The sequence below is a fragment of the Petaurus breviceps genome, unplaced genomic scaffold, assembly GCF_028583685.1.
Source record: "Petaurus breviceps papuanus isolate PSGF00001 unplaced genomic scaffold, PetGlider_PUasm1.0 90779, whole genome shotgun sequence".
NCBI lineage: Eukaryota > Metazoa > Chordata > Mammalia > Diprotodontia > Petauridae > Petaurus > Petaurus breviceps.
This window is the reverse complement of record NW_027187344.1, coordinates 398198-415381: the sequence shown is the minus strand read 5'-3', so window position 1 is coordinate 415381 and position 17184 is coordinate 398198. Positions and strand designations below refer to the sequence as shown.

The 17184-nt window shown below is 40.1% G+C and overlaps 1 protein-coding gene and 1 long non-coding RNA gene across 2 annotated transcripts in view; one reads left to right on the top strand and one right to left on the bottom strand.

The window, feature by feature from the left end:
• Positions 1-262: 262 nt before the first annotated feature.
• The window catches only part of SNAPC4 (small nuclear RNA activating complex polypeptide 4), a 50038-nt gene continuing 33116 nt past the window's right edge, over positions 263-17184 (top strand). Inside the window, exons 1-9 of the mRNA XM_069069189.1 lie at positions 263-1135; positions 7230-7377; positions 9936-9976; positions 11544-11708; positions 12943-13068; positions 13946-14024; positions 14803-14884; positions 16683-16787; positions 16888-16960. Of these exons, the coding sequence (XP_068925290.1) occupies positions 7239-7377; positions 9936-9976; positions 11544-11708; positions 12943-13068; positions 13946-14024; positions 14803-14884; positions 16683-16787; positions 16888-16960 (810 nt within the window). The 5' untranslated portion in view covers positions 263-1135; positions 7230-7238. The remainder of the gene's footprint in view (positions 1136-7229; positions 7378-9935; positions 9977-11543; positions 11709-12942; positions 13069-13945; positions 14025-14802; positions 14885-16682; positions 16788-16887; positions 16961-17184) is intronic.
• LOC138147044 (uncharacterized) overlaps positions 16691-17184 on the bottom strand; it is a 38108-nt gene continuing 37614 nt past the window's right edge. The window contains exon 3 of the long non-coding RNA XR_011164687.1: positions 16691-16823. This is a non-coding gene — a long non-coding RNA (uncharacterized lncRNA). The remainder of the gene's footprint in view (positions 16824-17184) is intronic.

Sequence of the window (17184 nt, the reverse complement as noted above, 5' to 3'; positions counted from 1 at the left end):
ACTGTAATGATTCATCGTGAATGGCATGGGGGTGATCCTGGGTTCTTGAAGGCTGTAGCATCGGTGAAAGCAGTTTTATCAAGCTGGTAAGCGTTGGGGATATGGGCCCAGTGATGGACTACAAGTCTCCAGTTTCAGCACCGATCCAGTTCAATTTGAAGAGGCTCATCAACAAGAGTGGCTGCGGGGTGAATAATTTTTCAGCCACAGCAGCTCCCCAAGACTACTAAATTATATGATGGTTACACTCTTTGTTGCTAAAGGAATAGTAGTACCCAAACTACTGAAATTATAGTTCCTCCAGTATTTAAGTGTCGTTATTTTCCCGCCCCCTCTCCGCCTTCCAATCCCAGAAGCCTGAGATTAGCCAAGGGAGTGCTGTGGGAGGTTAGGCTTCCGAGCGGACGACCTGACTGACCCAGCTGCACACTGACTGTGTGACTGAGAGCGTTTCTTCATCAGTATTAAGGGAAGCTCTGCTTCCTGATCTCACAGGCTTGTGAAGAAGGCTCTCCTCACATTCAGGGGGGGCAGTCCGGATCGTGATTTCAGTGGTTCGGGGCAGCTCCCGCAGAAGGAGAAGCCCAGGACCGATTAAGTCAGCACTTGCTCCAGAACTTGGAGCCCTAAACAGAGAAAGGGAAAGTGCCGTGCCCCCGGCAACACATCCAAGGGATGTCACAGACCAGACAGGCACTGAAAAGTCTCATGGACTTGGGGCCAACTCTGCCGCCCGCCCTACGAGGCCTCAAGTGACCAGTGTGTCAGGCACGAGGACACACGCGACCTCCCGGGCGCTGGGGATTCACGTGGCGCACGCCCCGCTGCGATGGGAAGCCGCCGTCCTGGAGAGGGTGGGGGGAGTCTGAGCGGCGGTTGACCGGGGACGGGGTCCTCCCTGGGTGAAAAGAACAGGCTCTTCTTTGGGGCAGGGTCGTCTTAAGTCCCTACCAGCTCTAGGCGTCCAAGTTCCCTCCTCCTCCCTAGAATCCCAGGGTCACGCGGACGTTAGCCCAGCCCCTCCGAGGCCGGGGGCGGGTCTTCCGGTAAGTGAGAGGGGACGTGGAGCGGCTTCCGCTCAAAGCCGGAAGACAGTTAACCAGGCTCGTTCCTCGGGCTCGTCTGGAGCTGGAAGGTGAGCAGCGGCGCTTCTAGGTGGCGGGAGTGGATGGGTGTGAGACGGGAAGGGGGGGAGGGGACCTTGAAGGGAGATGGGAGGACGACCGAAGCAGAATAAATGTTTGGGGTGGGTAAATTGCGAAGTGAAGAGGAGGGGGAAGCTCAGGCGGAGAGGAGGAATGAGGCCTGAGATGGAGGTTGGGGGTAACTTACGGCCCAATAAAATACTTGGAGGGGAGAGATTTGCCCTAAGTCACATGCAAATAAAGCCAGAACTCGAACCCAAGATTCCCTGTGGTTCAGCTTACTTATCTAATGTGACTCTGAGCTTCAGTTTCCTCATCTGCAGGATGATATTTGTATTACCCACCTCGCAGGGTCGAAAGGAAAGCAGTTTCTAAACCTTAAGGTTCTAGACAACTATGAGTTACATTGTCTTTTTCATGGGTAAGGAACATAAAGAAGTGTGGCATGACCCCCTACCTTGATTTAATTTAACCAGTCAAGTAAAATCATCAAGCATTTATAAACGCCTTCTGTGTGCCAAGCACTTGGGGTACAGAGAAAGACAAAAACCGTTCTTGTCCTGCCCTCAAGAAGCTCACAGTCCTAACGGGAGGAGAAAACCGCTATGTAAAAATGAGATAGACAGGATAGCTCCGAGATAATCTACCGAGGAGCATCAGTAGAATTAAGGGAAATCAGCCTGGGCTGCTTGCAAAAGGTAAGGTTTTGATTGACACTTAAAGAAAGGCTGAGTCAAAAAGGGAGCTCAGGGAGCCGGCATCGAAAACTCCAGCAATAGTGTGAGGAGATGTTTTGCTCCCACAGATATTATTGGGAGATAATTAACACTGGTGAGCTGGGGGTGAAGCTCACTTAACCAAGACTATGGTCATCCTGACCTGGGGGACTAGAAAAGTTGGGATGGGACCACCATCCAGGTTTGAACTGACAGGTTTGAACCTGAGGGCTTCACTCCTTGATACCACACCTATGTAATCTGCATAAGGAGGGAATGTAGGGTAATGAAGAATGTAAACAACCCTAACTCTGGCAGGAATGGTAGAACTGTTTAAGCTGGAGTGCCTGCTTCTGTATCTGTGTGGGTGTTCCTAGTGAGCACCACCTCTGCTTCCTTGCCAGAAGCAAAATAAACACCTTCCTCGGCTCACTCTATTTCTGAGTTCTTTCAGTGAGGATGGGTCTCACGGGGATCTTCCTGAGGGCATGTGATCTGGGAAGCAGTAGACAGTGGAAGCTCTTTTGGGCTAACTGCCTGACTTTGCCTGGGAATTCCTGTGATCTCCATAAGCCTGTTTCTCACAGTAGAAAGATGAAGTGTCTTGTGATAAAAATAGCAAGGCCAGTGTCCTTAGATAGTAAAGTAGGAGGAGTAGGGAGACAGAAAATGTAGGAAGGGGCAAGGTTAACGAAGGGCTTTAAAAGCTGAACAGGATTTTATATTTGATCTTGTAATTGGGAGCCTTCTGTTGTTTATTGAATGGAGAGGAGGAGAAGTGGTGATATAGTTAGACCTGCAGTTTAGGAAGATCACTTTGAGAGCTAAGTGGCAGATGGGCTGGAGTGATGAGAGACTTGTGGAAGGCTGATCACCCATTGTAATTCTAGGCATGAGGTAATAAGAGGCTGCACCTTGCTGATGGCAGTCAAAGGAGAGAAGGTACCAATGTAGAGAGGACTTGGCAGTAGATTGGTTATGATATGTAAGAGGAGTAATGACACCTAGATTGTGAGCCTTGGTGACTAGTAAGATAATGATGCTCTCCACAGTAGTAGTAAGTTAGGAAGAGGGAGATCTTTTGAGGGGAAAGAAATGAGTTCAGTTTGTGGCCCGTTGAGAGCCTGTTTACAGGACATTTATTTTGAGAAGTCCAATAGTCAGTTGAAGATGTGAGAATGGAGGTCAGGAGAGAGATTAGGGTTGTATAAATAAATCTGATTTGAGTAGAATTGATCTTTGAATCTGTGGGAACTAATGAGTTCACCAAGAGGGAAAGTATGGAGTGAGAGAAGACCCAGGCCTGTGGGTCCTTTTTACATAAGTTAACACAGACCCATATTAGAGTAGTTACTTGTCTGAAGTAGGGGAATCAGGGCTAGTGTGTGGGACTCCTGACTCCTAGGACACAGTTCTTGCAGTTACATTTGTTCCCTTCTCAATAATAGCTCACCACAATGTTTAGCCTGGGGGCGTTTAGTCCATATACTTTTTCCGCTCATTTCAATCAAGTAGCATTTTTGAGCACCTACTCTGTGCCAGGCCCTGTGGTAAGTGCTGAGGTTAAAAATATGAAAATGTAACAGTCTCTGCTCTTAAGGAAGTGGATGAACTATGAAACCTTTTTATTAAAAAAAAATTTAATGAACATGGAGATACCCATGTAATGTTTAATTTAGTTCTGTGATATTTTCTATAAGGAAATACTTCCAGTTTAAATTTTTTTTAATTATTAGTATTTTAAAAACTTATAGTAAATGCAAATTAACAGCTCATTTATGAAGTACCTTACAATTACAAAGCATGCTCACATCTGTTATCTCACTTTACTGACCTGGGAGGTCAAGGAGTAAATATTATCCCCTTTTTGGGGACAGTGAAACTGAGGCTGAAAGAGAAGACAGTTTGACCAAGGCCACACAACTACTTAAGGTTGGCACTGGAATACACATCTGACTCCTAAGTCCCACCCTCCTTTGACTCTACTATAGTTAAGTCATTTGTTGATGTTCTTTATTATGTTGTTAGCTTTATTAAGGCAGTGACTAGATTTTCTTATTTTTCCCCCTAATGTCCTTTGCTCATAGAGCTTATTTACAGTTCAGTAGGTTAGATTAGACTCACAAATACACAATAATATAAAATTGGGCAGAATCAGATAAATCCTTGGAAGGCAGCTTGGCTTAGTAAATAGAGAGCTGACCCAGGAATCAAGAAGACCAGGGTTCAAGTCCCATCTCTGATATATTATTACTAGTTGTATGATACTGGGCAAATTACCTAACCTCTCTGTGTCCCAGGCAGATTTTTAGTAGTATAAATTGCAGGCCAGCTTCCTATCTGCATTGGTAGATTGAGTTTTTTCACTTGGAATTTCACTTCCTATATCAGTGAAATCACAAGTCAGATCCAAAAAACAGTCTTTAGGAAAGGTACAGAAAAGTATTGTGTAATATCTAGGGGTAATAACAGAAGTCCAAGCCCCTGTTGTGAGTCACTGTAGGATATTGGGATTCTGATAGCACTGATTATGGTTGAGTGTTTTTTCTGTTCCTTGGGAAAACCAAAGATGGGTCTTTTCAGTAAAAGTTTATTCAATTCTTTCTGTTTATGTGACATTGGAAGATAACATATAATCTTTACCTAAAGGGAGTTTAAAGTCTATATATTCATCGTGTTGATTTTGGAAGAACTTGGAGAGAGACCAAATGTCATTAAAAGAAGTTACTTTTTGTACAGAACTAATAATGGGTTGGATTCAACTGACCATTTCTTTTCTAATCCAATTCATTAAACAGTTGTTAAGCTTCTACTATGTGCCAAGCCCTGTGCTAAGTAAGTGCTTGGGATATTAAAAAAAGAAAGACATTCTCTGCCCTCAAGGGGCTTACAGTATAATGGAGGGACACTACACACAAATAGAGGCAGGAAAAGTGGGAGGGAGGGCCCCATGGGGTAGGTACCCAGCTTGGAGCATCTTGTTGCCTCATGTTGAAACCACACAGAGGAGCAGATGCAAAATGGGGTAAGCCAAAAAAGTTGAGTTTTTGCCATCTGTGAAGGAAGACTTTGATAGGAGTTTGATATTCCACTCTCCAGTTGGAGGGAAGTGGAGACTGAGAGGGTGGTAGTATCAGTCAAGGCTTGAGTGGGCAGCATGGTGGTAAGATTATAGAAGTGAATGCTTAACCTGAGAGGAGTAACATATTTCCTGGAGTTGGAGGCAGGGCCACAGATTCAGAGTGGTGGATGGAAAGATGTCATTAGTCTACCAGCAAGACGTGTATTTTGAATTCTTACTTTAGGGTGGAGACAGGCTACACTAAAGTCTGATCCAGTTCCCTTAATTCTCCATTTGTAAGATGGCTATTAGGGGTACATTCTGTGACCTGAGTTAGGTGGGTCAGTCTGTGACTGGACTTAAGGGCGTAGTCAGTGGACTATGGCTAAGTGCAGGAACAAAATGAACCCTGCTTATTATCACTTGAACCAGCAGCTACTATGCTAAGTAACTCCTTATGCTAAGTTAGTGGGAAGGGAGCAGTGGAAAATGAAGATGAAGCTGTAGATAATTTTGCTACTGGGGTTCTTTATCAGGTGTTCAATATACATGGTTCAAAATAAAACATTCTTTTTTACTTGCCTACAATAAATTGTGTACAGTTTGCTGTTACCTACATTCACAGAGTCCATGTGGCACAGAGAGGGGAAAGAAGGCCAGCTTTGGAGTCAGGATGACTTGGTGTCACCTCTGATACATACTGTCTTTGTAATCATGAGCAAGTCATGTATTTACTCAGTGTTCTAGGCACATCTCTGATTTCATTAATTACATATTTACATTAGTGCATGAAGTTTCCATATTGGGAGCTTCCCACATAGAAAAAAACAACAGGTCTGAATCTAAAAAAAATTGAAAAGTTCATTTTAAAAATACCTATTTTGAGTTTAACAGCATATGTGACATTTGGAAAAAGCTCCAAAATCTTAGACTATAAGCCTGGCAAAAAGGACTATATCTGTTGTCCAAGGACCAGCCTTGTTAAGTTTGGAGTGGCTCATCACTGGGCTGGCCATATGATGATTTGGTTTTTTACTTTCAACAATTTTAATTTTTTTTTTTTTTTGCTTTTTGGAGGGCAATTGGGGTTAAGTAACTTGCCCAAGGTCACACAACTAGGTTTCTTTTTGTGTGTGTGTGTTAAGTGTCTGAGGCTGGATCAGACTCAGGCCCTCCTGACTCCAGTGCTGGTGCTCTATTCACTGCGCCACCTAGCCACCCCTAAACAAACTTTTTAGAGGGAGAAAAAAAAAAACTTTAGAGGAAGAAAAATAATCCTCCTAACAAATATGGACACTCAAGCAAAACCAATTTCTACATTGTCGGTGTCCAAAAATATATATCTCATTCTGCATCTTTAGCCCATCAGCTCTAAGGCAGGAGGTGGAGAGTAAGCTTCATCTTCAGTCCTCTAGACAATTGTCATTGTATTGATCAGTGTTCTCAAATTTTTCAGGGTTTTTCTTTATAAAGTAGTTATTGTCCTCATTCGGCTCACTTTATTTTGAATTAGTTCATATATAGGACTTTCAGCTTTTTTTTAGAACTATCCATTTTGTCATCATGGCACAATAATATTCCATTACATTCAAATGCCATAATTTATTTAGCCATTCTCTAGCTGATGGGAACCCACTTAGCTTCCAGTTTTTACTCCTACAAAATGAGCTACTATAAATATTTTTTTATAAATATAAGCCTTTTTCTTTCTTTGATCTCTTTGGGGCATGAGCCTAGTAGTGGTATCCCTGGGTCAAATGTGCCCATGCACATAAGACACATAGTTCCAAATTGTTTCCCATAATGGTTAGACCAATTCAAAACTCAACGGTGCATTAGTGGATTGCAGTTTTCAAAGACTACTATCACAGAGGGGTTGTGTTCTGTTTGACTGAAGGGAATAGTCACACTGATGAAATCAGTAAACCCTTGAAATATTGAATTAAGTTTAAAGTAGGTAGGGACCACATTGTTACAATTTTTTTTTTAAAGCAATTGGGGTTAAGTAACTTGCTCAAGGTTACACGGCCAGTCATTTCTGGGTGTGGTGCTGAGTACCTGAGCCCAGATTTGATCCAGGTCATCCCGACACTGGAGCCGGTGCTCTTACTTGCTGAGCCACCTGGCCGCCCCTTACAGTTTGTTGATAATGGTGTTAAACTAAGTTTTAATTTTTTTATGCAAAATAATGGAGAGTCATTGTTAAAGTTGTCCCATCTAAAAATGTACTTTAGCCACATTCATCTCAGATTAAGAAATTAATTGGACCTTATGTTAATATTAATGCCTATTATATTTTTGGGGCAGGCCAAAGTTATGTCAGATATGGATTTAGATGCAGAGAGAGAGAAGATCACAAAACAAATCAAGAATCTAGAAAGGATTTTGGATCCTAACATTGCAACAATTGAGGTCGTCGTCTCTGATTCGAATCTTGATTCTGATTCAGAAGCAGGTGAGTTTATATCTGACTTTCTTCTTGTCATAGATCATTTGTTGTTATTCAGTGATTTTAGTCACATTTGACTCTTTGGACCCTTATTTGGGGTTTTCTTGGCAAAGATACTGGAGTGGTTTGCCATGTCCTTCTCCAACTTATTTTACGGATGAGGAAACTGAAGCAAGTAGGGTTAAGTAACTTTGCTCAGGGTCACACAGGTAGTAAATGTCTGAGGCTGGATTTAAACTTGAGAAGAGGGGTTTTCCTGATTCCAGACCCAGTATTCTATCCACTGTACCACCTAGCAGCATCATAAATCATAGGCTTATAGATTTAGACCTTTGAAGAACCTTAAAGACTATCTATACCAAGCCTGTCATTTTACAGTTGAGGAAACTAGGGCAAAGAAGTTAAGTGCCTAAGGTCACAGGTAGTATGTGGCAGGTCTGGGATTTGAATCCAGTTCTTCTGACTAAATTTTTCTACAGTACCACACTGTGATACTCATCTTCAGGGTACAAACTTGAGAGCTTCCTTTGGGTTTTCAAATAAATCTGTCTTTGTGATTACTTTTGGACAGATTGCTTTTAAACTATGATTGTGGAATCTTAGATCATTTTTTAATTTAAAAAAAATCCCATGCTTTGGCTATGGATGACCTTGATAACAGATGTTTTCAAATTTAATAGCCATTTCTATTTACTGTCACTACATCGTTCAACCAAGGGGAAAAAAAGAAAAGAGAAATTGTTCCTCTTTTCTTAGGAATGGGATTATTGATCATTGCTGTTTGTACCTAGAAGGCTTTAGGAATTGAACCTAATAAGGTTAATAAGGTAGTTCTATGCCCAAGTTGTCCTTACTGAGCAGATCCCTTCACTATTAAAGGATAATAGAAAATCATGTAGGTTTTGCCCGTCAGTTAGCCTGTATATTGAGTGCCTGCTGTGAGCAAACCCTCATACCACTTGTCACAGGAGTGAGCTCTATAACATAAGACCTTTGCTGATTACAGGAGTTTGTAATTCAATTCACCAGTATGTAACCTAGGTGGCTAAGTAGATAGAATATTGGACTTGGGGGTCGGGAAGACCAGAGTTCAAATGTTTACTGTGACCTCAGACAAGTTGTTCACTTAATGTTCCTCTTCTGTTTCCTCTTCTGTAAAATTGAAACAATAACACTTTCCTCACAGGGTTATTGTGAGGATCAAATGAGATAACATGAATAAAAGTGCTTTGTAAACTTTAAGCACTATATAAATAAATCCTAGCTCTCTCTCACTTAATCAGATATGTTGGTTGCTAAATTTTATCATTTCTCCTCACAACAATTGAATATGTCTCTTTCTTTCTACTCGAAAGCTACCACTTTATTTCAGACCCTTATTACCTCATGCCTGGACTATTAAAGTGGTCTTCTGGTTGGTCTTCTTGCTTCATGTCCTCCCCTCCAGTCTATCACAGTCGCCAAAATGATTTTCTAAAGCATGGGTTTCTATCACTCCTTCTACACAATCAACTCCAGGAGTAGTTCCTTTTTACCTGTAGGATCAACTATAAATTCCTGACATTTAAAGGTCTTTATAACCTGGCTTATTCCTAGTTTTGTAGTACACACACACACACACACACACACACACACACACACCCTCTCAATATGTACTCTGTAATCTATATATTATTGGCCTTAGCAGGCCTCTGTACTTGTGATGCTTCACTTCCTGTCTCTACACCTTTACACTGTCCTCTAGCTTTGAATATATTTCTTCTTTATCTCTGCCTCTTGAATCCCTGGTTTCCTTTAAGACTTAGCTCAGGCATCCACTTCATGATTCCTTTCCTGATTTCTTCTTTTTGCCCAGCCACCTGCTAGTGTACTCCCCAAACACCTTTTATTCATTTTGCTTATTCCCCCTAAAGAAATGTAAACTTCTTGAATGTAGGGACTCTTTTTTAACATTTGTCTTTGTATCGTTAGCATTTTGTACAGTTACTGGAATATTGTGTTTGTTTTTTCACTAGTTGCTTGCTAATTGATTGATGCAGTTTGTATTTTGTTGTTGCTCAGTTGTTTTAGTTGTGTTCAACTTTCCAAGACCCCATCTTGGGGTGTTCTTGGCACTAGAGTGGTTTACCATTTTCTTCTCTAGCTTATTTTACAGATGAGGAAACTGAGGCAAATGGGATTAAGTGACTTGCCCATGGCTAAACAGCTAGTAAGTGTCTGAGACCAGATTTGAACTCAGGAAGAGGAATCTTCCTGACTCTAGGCTCAGCACTCTATCCATTCAGCTACTTAGCTACCCCCCAAACTTGTGTTAGATACCTGTTATTATACAGAGCACTTGCTAAGTACTGGGGATTCATAGAATAAATTAGACATGTCCCTGCCCTTGAAGAGTTAACTATGCCTGTGATCATGATGTAATTCTACTATATGTATAAATTTTTAAAAAAATGCATGAAGAGGGGGTGTAGAAAAATACCTTATCCAAGTAAGGCGTATTACTTTGCAGTATGTCATGTTTTCACGATTCATTCACCTAAACTCTTTACTTGCATTCCTAACAGATTCTCTGGGAGATGACGACTGGGATGAATACGTTCCTATGGTAACCTAACTGCCTTACCCACTCATCAAATAATGATATCCTCTGGGTCATTAGACAGGAAAGAGGCAGAGTGTTGTGGGATCAGCTTGGGCTTGTCAGGAATCATCAGGGAGGGAGAATTTGTGCAGATGTAAATGTTTTTGGGAGATCATGGGATGAATGAAATAGGAGAAAGAATCTTCAGATTTCAGTAAGTCAGCATCTTTAAAATACTTAGAATTCCAGTATTTTCCCAGGAGGGCCAAAGTGTCCTGTGTCTCACTATAAATATCCTTTCATTCCTGAAGTGGGAAGTACTTTTCAGCTTCAATGTTTTTGTTATCTCTTGTTTAATTTATTGTGAAACCAAGGTCAATTTATAAGGATGAATACAACAACCTGTTAAGTTGCATTTGTGTCATTTTAAAATTTGGGCAGTATGTGAACTAACTCCAAGTTTGTATTTGGCAACCTGTGTTACAGGTGATAACGAGCATGGCTTAACCAAAAAACACAGCTGTTGTCGGGCTAGAATGCTACACTAAGGTCTCTGACTTCTAGCCCATTTAAAATTTGGATTGGTCTGCCTGTTAGGGGTTGGACTACGTGACCTGCTGTGTTGAGAATATTTTGAAATCTGTGGTTACAGCTACTGGGAAATTAATTTAATCACTTCTTGGGAGGAGGAAGCATCACAGAGGTATTCTGATAGAAATTAGATGGTCACTTATAAAATATATTATGGAAGGGATTCATGCTTTGGGTGGGGATTGAATTAGATGAAATGTCAGGTCATTTCCATTTCTGAGAGTCTGTGATTTTTTTAAGAGTAGGCTGAATACATTCACTATGAGACATGTCTTAAGGCACTGCTATATGAAACAGTTATAGAAAGTGTGAAGGGAATTGTGATTTTTATAATAATTGATATGATATGTGTAATGAATATTCTAATACATTAGGTTTTTCAAAATTGCCTCTCTTGTGAGCCCGACTTACCATGCAGCTTGAAATGATCAATCAAACCTTGACAGTGCTCTCATTCTTGTGCCTGTGTAGTACCTTAAATGAATCAAATCAAAGACTGTAGAACCTATTCCTGTCACAGAACTCTGGTCCTGTGACCTACCAAGTAATGACTCCCAAGAATTAGTGCAATATTGCTCCTACAGTACTCCACAATTGTTGTATTGGCTTCCATTTGGGAGTTTATCATGGGAAATGATTGTTTGTGATCCACCTTCCCTTCTTCCTTCCCACTTGTGGTTTATGTATATGATCTCTGTCTTCACTTCAGCAAGGTGGAATTCTGATCAGGAGAATTCCCAATTTGCAAATCTGCTCCTCATAATGAAACTGATTAATTAAACTGCTCCCTGATTACTGGCTCTTTGTCTCTGGCCTGATGTTTCCTCATTCTCAGGTTAAAGACTGGCTCTTTAAAATCCCACTAACAAAAGCAACCACAGAAGGAAAAATAGGGTATTAATTTGATTCAGGAAGAGGAGCTTGTCAGAAGTTGGGACTAGAGAGTTCAGAGGAGAAACATATTTCATTTTCCTGCACATGATTTTCTGCTTTTAATTAGGAGGATGAAAGTTGGGGAGAAAGCGATGAAGATGATGACTCAAAGGACCAGGCCCTTCCCAAAAACCCAGAGACCTGTTTGCAGTTGAACATGGTATATCAAGAAGTCCTTCAAGAGAAAATAGCAGAAATTGATGTGCTGCTGGCTCAGAATAAAGAGCAGCAGGTATGGCTGCTGATGGCGGGCGGGCGGGTGCATTCCTGACTTTGCAGATAGTTTTAAGCTAAGTGAAACCATCTCCAGTCTTTTCCATACTTACCAGTACAATTGTATTTGATAGTACCAGTCATGTTGCTTAAAAAGATCTCTGCATGCCAGTGATGCCTAGCACTGTCCAGTGTCAATCTGTTCCCAAGCTTCAATCCTGTGTCACCAGTTAGTTACCTGTTGGATTTTTTAAACTACATGTTCAATACAGAACTCATTACCTTTGTGCCCAAGCTCACTTAATCTTTTAGACTTCCTTGTTTCTGTCAAAGGTGTCATCATTCTTCCCTTTCCCCAGTTACTAATCTTGATATTTTCTTTGATTCCTCACCCCCTTTCCTCATATCCATTCAGTTATCAAATCTTGCTGTTTCTGCTTCCATGACATGTTTCAGTTCTTACTTCTTCTCTATACCCATACAGTTAACACCTTAGTTTAGCCCCTTATTACCTCTTGCCTAGGTTATTGAGACTGCCTCCTAATTGGTCACCCTGCTTCAAGTCTCTTCCCATTTCAGTTTATCTTCCTCACAACTGCCAAAATGATTTTCTGACCCTTGCTCAATAAATTCCAGTGGCTTCCTATTTCTTCTAGGATCAACTGTAAGCTCCTCTATTAAAACCAGTGGCTTCCTATTTCCTCTGGGATCAACTGTAAACTCCTCTATTAAAACCCCTTCACAACTTGACACCGCTCTCATAATACCACCATGTCCAGTCTCCTTATATCCACTGCAATCCAGCCAAAATGGCCTCTCTGTCCTTCCCACTATTCCATCTCCTTTCTTCATTCCTGGAATGCAGCTCCCTCATCACCACTACCTTGTTGAATCCTTCTCTTCAAAGCTCAGTTCAAGCATCACCTTCTAACTAAGCCTTCTTAATCTTAACTGCCAGTGCTGCACTCTATCAAACCACTTTGTATAGGGCTACTTTATATTTATTTGTATTCAATCTCCCTATACTTGTTTTCTATATATTTATTTATGTAATTGTTGTCTCCCCTGTTAGAATGTAAGCTTATTAAGAGCATGAATTGTTTCATCGTATTTGTATCCCCAGTACCTGGCATGGAGTAAGTACTAAATAAATACTGATGAATTTCTTACAAGGTCCCAAGAGCGGTTTTGATTGGTCCCAATGATTTTGTATTAACTACTTTGAGCAATTTCCATCTATGTCTATGTCACAGGAAGAAGTCATGTGGGATCTGGCTGGTTCCAAAACCCCGAAGACCAAAGATGGAAAGAGCCTCCCTTCAAATGTATTTGTGGGGCATTTTATGAAACCATACTTCAAGGATAAAGTCACAGGAATTGTAAGTGACTTGTGCCTTTTGTGTGGCTTTGAAAAGAATTTGGATTTTATAAATTCTTTCTTTTAATAACATTATTGTATGTAAATATCCTTTAATTCATCTCCATTAATGATCATGTTGAAATTCTGTGTAGCTCTTCGTTTCACCTTAAAAATGTTACACATACATGTTTTAAGTTACCTTAGTAGCCAAGTGTTCCCAATGTTAATGCAACTTTAGAACTGCTATTTGTGAATAACTTGCCTGGAACATGTTTTACCTGTAAAATCGAATGACAGTGGTGATTAGCTTATCTAGAGTTTGGGAATCTTAGTTGTTATGTTTGTCCTTTGTTTTTGAAAAGGACCATGGCATCAGGAAAATGATGACATGACTTGCAGTTGACTTTGATTTGAGTGCAAGGTCACCAGCCTCACTTTCTTCTCTAGGGCCATCTGGATCCAGTGACCAGATATTGATTAGGATGACTGGACATGACCCAGGATGCAGTGGGAGACCCTGGCCCTTTTAGGCTAAGACCTTTTCATGTAATCACTTAGAGTGAAATAGTGCCTATCCAGTGAACAAGGATTCAGAGAATCTTAGTAACAAGAATCAATAGTTTCATAAAAAAGCAGCCATAACCTAGTTGGGCTGTGTAGGAATGTTTTAGCTAATCCACTCCAAATGCTCTGTGTTACTTAAGTGGAACTAAATAATGGAGGCATCTCCACTGGCTTGGGAAAGTTAAACTGTAGGTTTGCTTTTGAGAAAAGCAGTTACTGTTACCTCCTGTGACATCTCAAATGAAGGGGAACTGACCATTAGCTTGGGGTCCTGAGTTGTACCTGTATTGACTCCTTAGGTTAGTACTGACCTATGCTATATTTTCCAACAGGGACCTCCAGCCAATGAAGATACTCGGCAAAAGGCAACACAGGGCATCAAGTCTTTTGAAGAACTGATTGTGACCAAATGTAAGAACTTGGGTCACTTGGGGACTGAACTAGGCTTAACCTTTACTTTCACCAATAGACCAATGCTACTAGTTCTCTTCCTTGAAGTTTTTCTTTGGAGCTTTGGCTCAAGCTGATTAGTGACGTGACCCTTACGGGACACCACTGCAGTTGTAAACATACTTTTACTTGTAGCTGTGCAGGTACTCTTAGCCCAGTCATGTTTTTGTTGTTCTGTTCAGCGTTTTCATTTGTGTCCAACACTTTGTACTCCCATTTGGGGTTTCCTTGGTGAAGATACTGAGTGCCATTTCTTTCCCCAATTCATTTTACAGATGAGGAAATGAGACAAATAGGGTTAAGTGACTTGCCCAGGGACACACAGCTAGTCAATATATGAGCCCAGCTTTGAACTCAGGAAGACAAGTTTTCCAACTTTAGGCCCAGCATTCCATCCACTGTATCACCTAGCTGCACAGTCACATTTCTTACTAACCTCTAAATTCACTTCCTGCCTTTCCCACAATTGCCAGAGCCCTTGCAGTAATGGATTTACGGCAGGACCTGGAAGAAATAAAGTAGTGTGGTTCTAGTATTATTTCTGTTTCTTTTTTTTATTTTCAGTTAGTCTCTTCCTGCTTTGGTGAGGGAGATTCATACTTCAAGAAAAGCATAATTTTGAAACTCTGGCCTAATGATATAAATGGTAAAGGGCTGGGGTGAGACCTCCTAACCTATTCCCATCAGCTCACCTTTTTCACAGCCATTGCCCAAACACATAATGCTGTTTTTTTTCCAGGGAAAACTTGGGAAAAGACTTTACTTAGAAAATCAGTGATGAGTGACCATCTGCAACGTTTGCTCCAACCCAAGTTATTAAAGTAAGGTATTTGTTTAGTTTTCAGCCAGTTTTTAGATCACTGATTGTTTACCTATCTATTAATTTAGATGTTATCTATTATCTAATATTATAATTATATATAATATGTTAATACTTATATATTATGTATAATAAAAATTATGTAATTATAAATAATATAATTATAATAACTTAATATTATCTATTAATTTAGATGATTACTGAATGTTTATATCATTGATTACCTTATCTGATTCTTTTGATGGTCTCTAAAGGACACAAAGGAATTTGCTATTCATCTGATTCATATTTCTTATCCCATAATGGTTTTGTATGACTTGATATAACTAATCTTTTGAAGAAATGCTTGTGATCAGTGTAAATATGGGAAATTAGTTTCAAGTGTAAGGTAAGTGTAGTGCTTGGGAAAAGGGAAAAATTCTCATGTTTCACATTATAGACTCATATACCATAAAGACCATGTTATGGTTAAAAACCAGCTGGAATGACTAGATTGATACTTTGGTCCTGTGCCTAGCCAACTCTTAAAGACTATATTCTTGTAGCATTTAAACAATTGTTAGAAGTGTTGGTTTTTACTCTGTGCAACCCTTTGTGGGAAGTTTGACATCAGAAAAATAAAATGGTGAATGGATATCTTTTCAGTCTAGTTTGGAAGTTGAAGTCCAAGCTAGAAGACGCACATCCTACCTTCAAGTACGGTTATACCTCAGGTCGAATTTACGTCTCCCGTCAGTTCTTGTGACTTAGAATAGTCAAAAGTTAACTGTTGAAATATGGTAATGGAAAGGACTTAATTTTGACATCTTAGGTATTTTGAATTGAAAATTATAGTTTACTTCAGCTAGCAGCTACAGATTTTTAAAAAGTAGCCCAATTCTTACCCTGCCCTAGAGAAACTCTGTGACCTTGTTTAATCATTGGCACATAGAGGCTAGTGGATATAGGGGAGGCCATTCATGCTTCAAGTATATGTTAGACTAGATTAATGATTCTCAAAATTTTTGGTCTTAGAACCCTTTACCCTTTCAAAAATATTGAAGACCCCAAAAAGCTTTCATTTATGTGTTTTATCTGTTGTAGCTACCATATTAGAAATTAAAACTCTGGAGTGGCTAGGTGGCACAGTGAGTAAAGCACTGGCACCGGAGTCAGGAGGACTCGAGTTCAGTTCCAGCCTCAGACACTTAACACCCACACACACACACAAAAAAAAAAAAACTAGCTGTGTAACCTTGGGCAAGTTACTTAACTCCAGTTGCCCTCCAAAAAAAAGCAATTAAAACTCATTTTAAAAATATTTAATTCATTTAAAAATAACTAATCAACCCATTACATGTTAACACAAATAACACTTTTTATATAAAAAACTGTATTTTACAAAACTGAAAAATTTTAATGAAAAGATTAGCATTGTTTTACATATTTTTGCATATCTCTCCAATATCTGGCTTAAACAGAAGACAGCTAGATTTAGCATATCTGCTTTTGCATTCAGTCTCTTAACAGTATGTTGTTTTGATTGAACTGTATGAAGAAAATCTGGCCTCATACAGGTACATATTAGAATTACTATGAAAATAGTTTTGACCTCACAGGCCTCCTGAAAATGTCTTGGGGACCATACTGGGAACAGCTAGACTAGATGATCTGTGAGATCCTTTCCAACTTGGAGATCACGTGATTCCACAAAGTATATGATGGCATAAGGAAGTAACCTCTGTCAGAGAAGTTACAACATAGTTTGTCAGTGCCTTCATTTCAATCTCATTTCATCATATTGTCTAATTCTTCAACAGGCTCGAATACTTAAACCAAAAACTTGACAAAGTCAGCAACTCAATGGAGAAGCAGATCTTGGAGAAGCAAATAAAGAACACTGAGAAGGAAATTGAGGACATCAAGTGAGATGAGACTTGACTATGCCTTCACTTCTTTACCTGTAATAGATAATAGTGATAGATAAGCCAGAATTAACGATGTTGCCGTTGTTCCCTGCTCTAGTCAGCTACCAGAAGAGTCTTTGTTGGGGGACAGACTGGATGAGCGAGATTGGGAGAAGATCTCCAACATTAATGTGAGTAGATACGTAACTTAAGCCACCCTGGGATCAAATATAACATCGTGTCATGGAGAACTAGGGAAGTTTGGTCGTGTTGCTGTTGGTGGATTCAGATTATGAAAATATGCTGTCTTTCATTTGCATGTGTGATAGTCCTGACCCAATATCACTAGAACATGAGCTTTGAATTTTTCTCCTGTAGTGTGGTGACATTTTCCTTTGCCTAGTCTCTCTTTTTT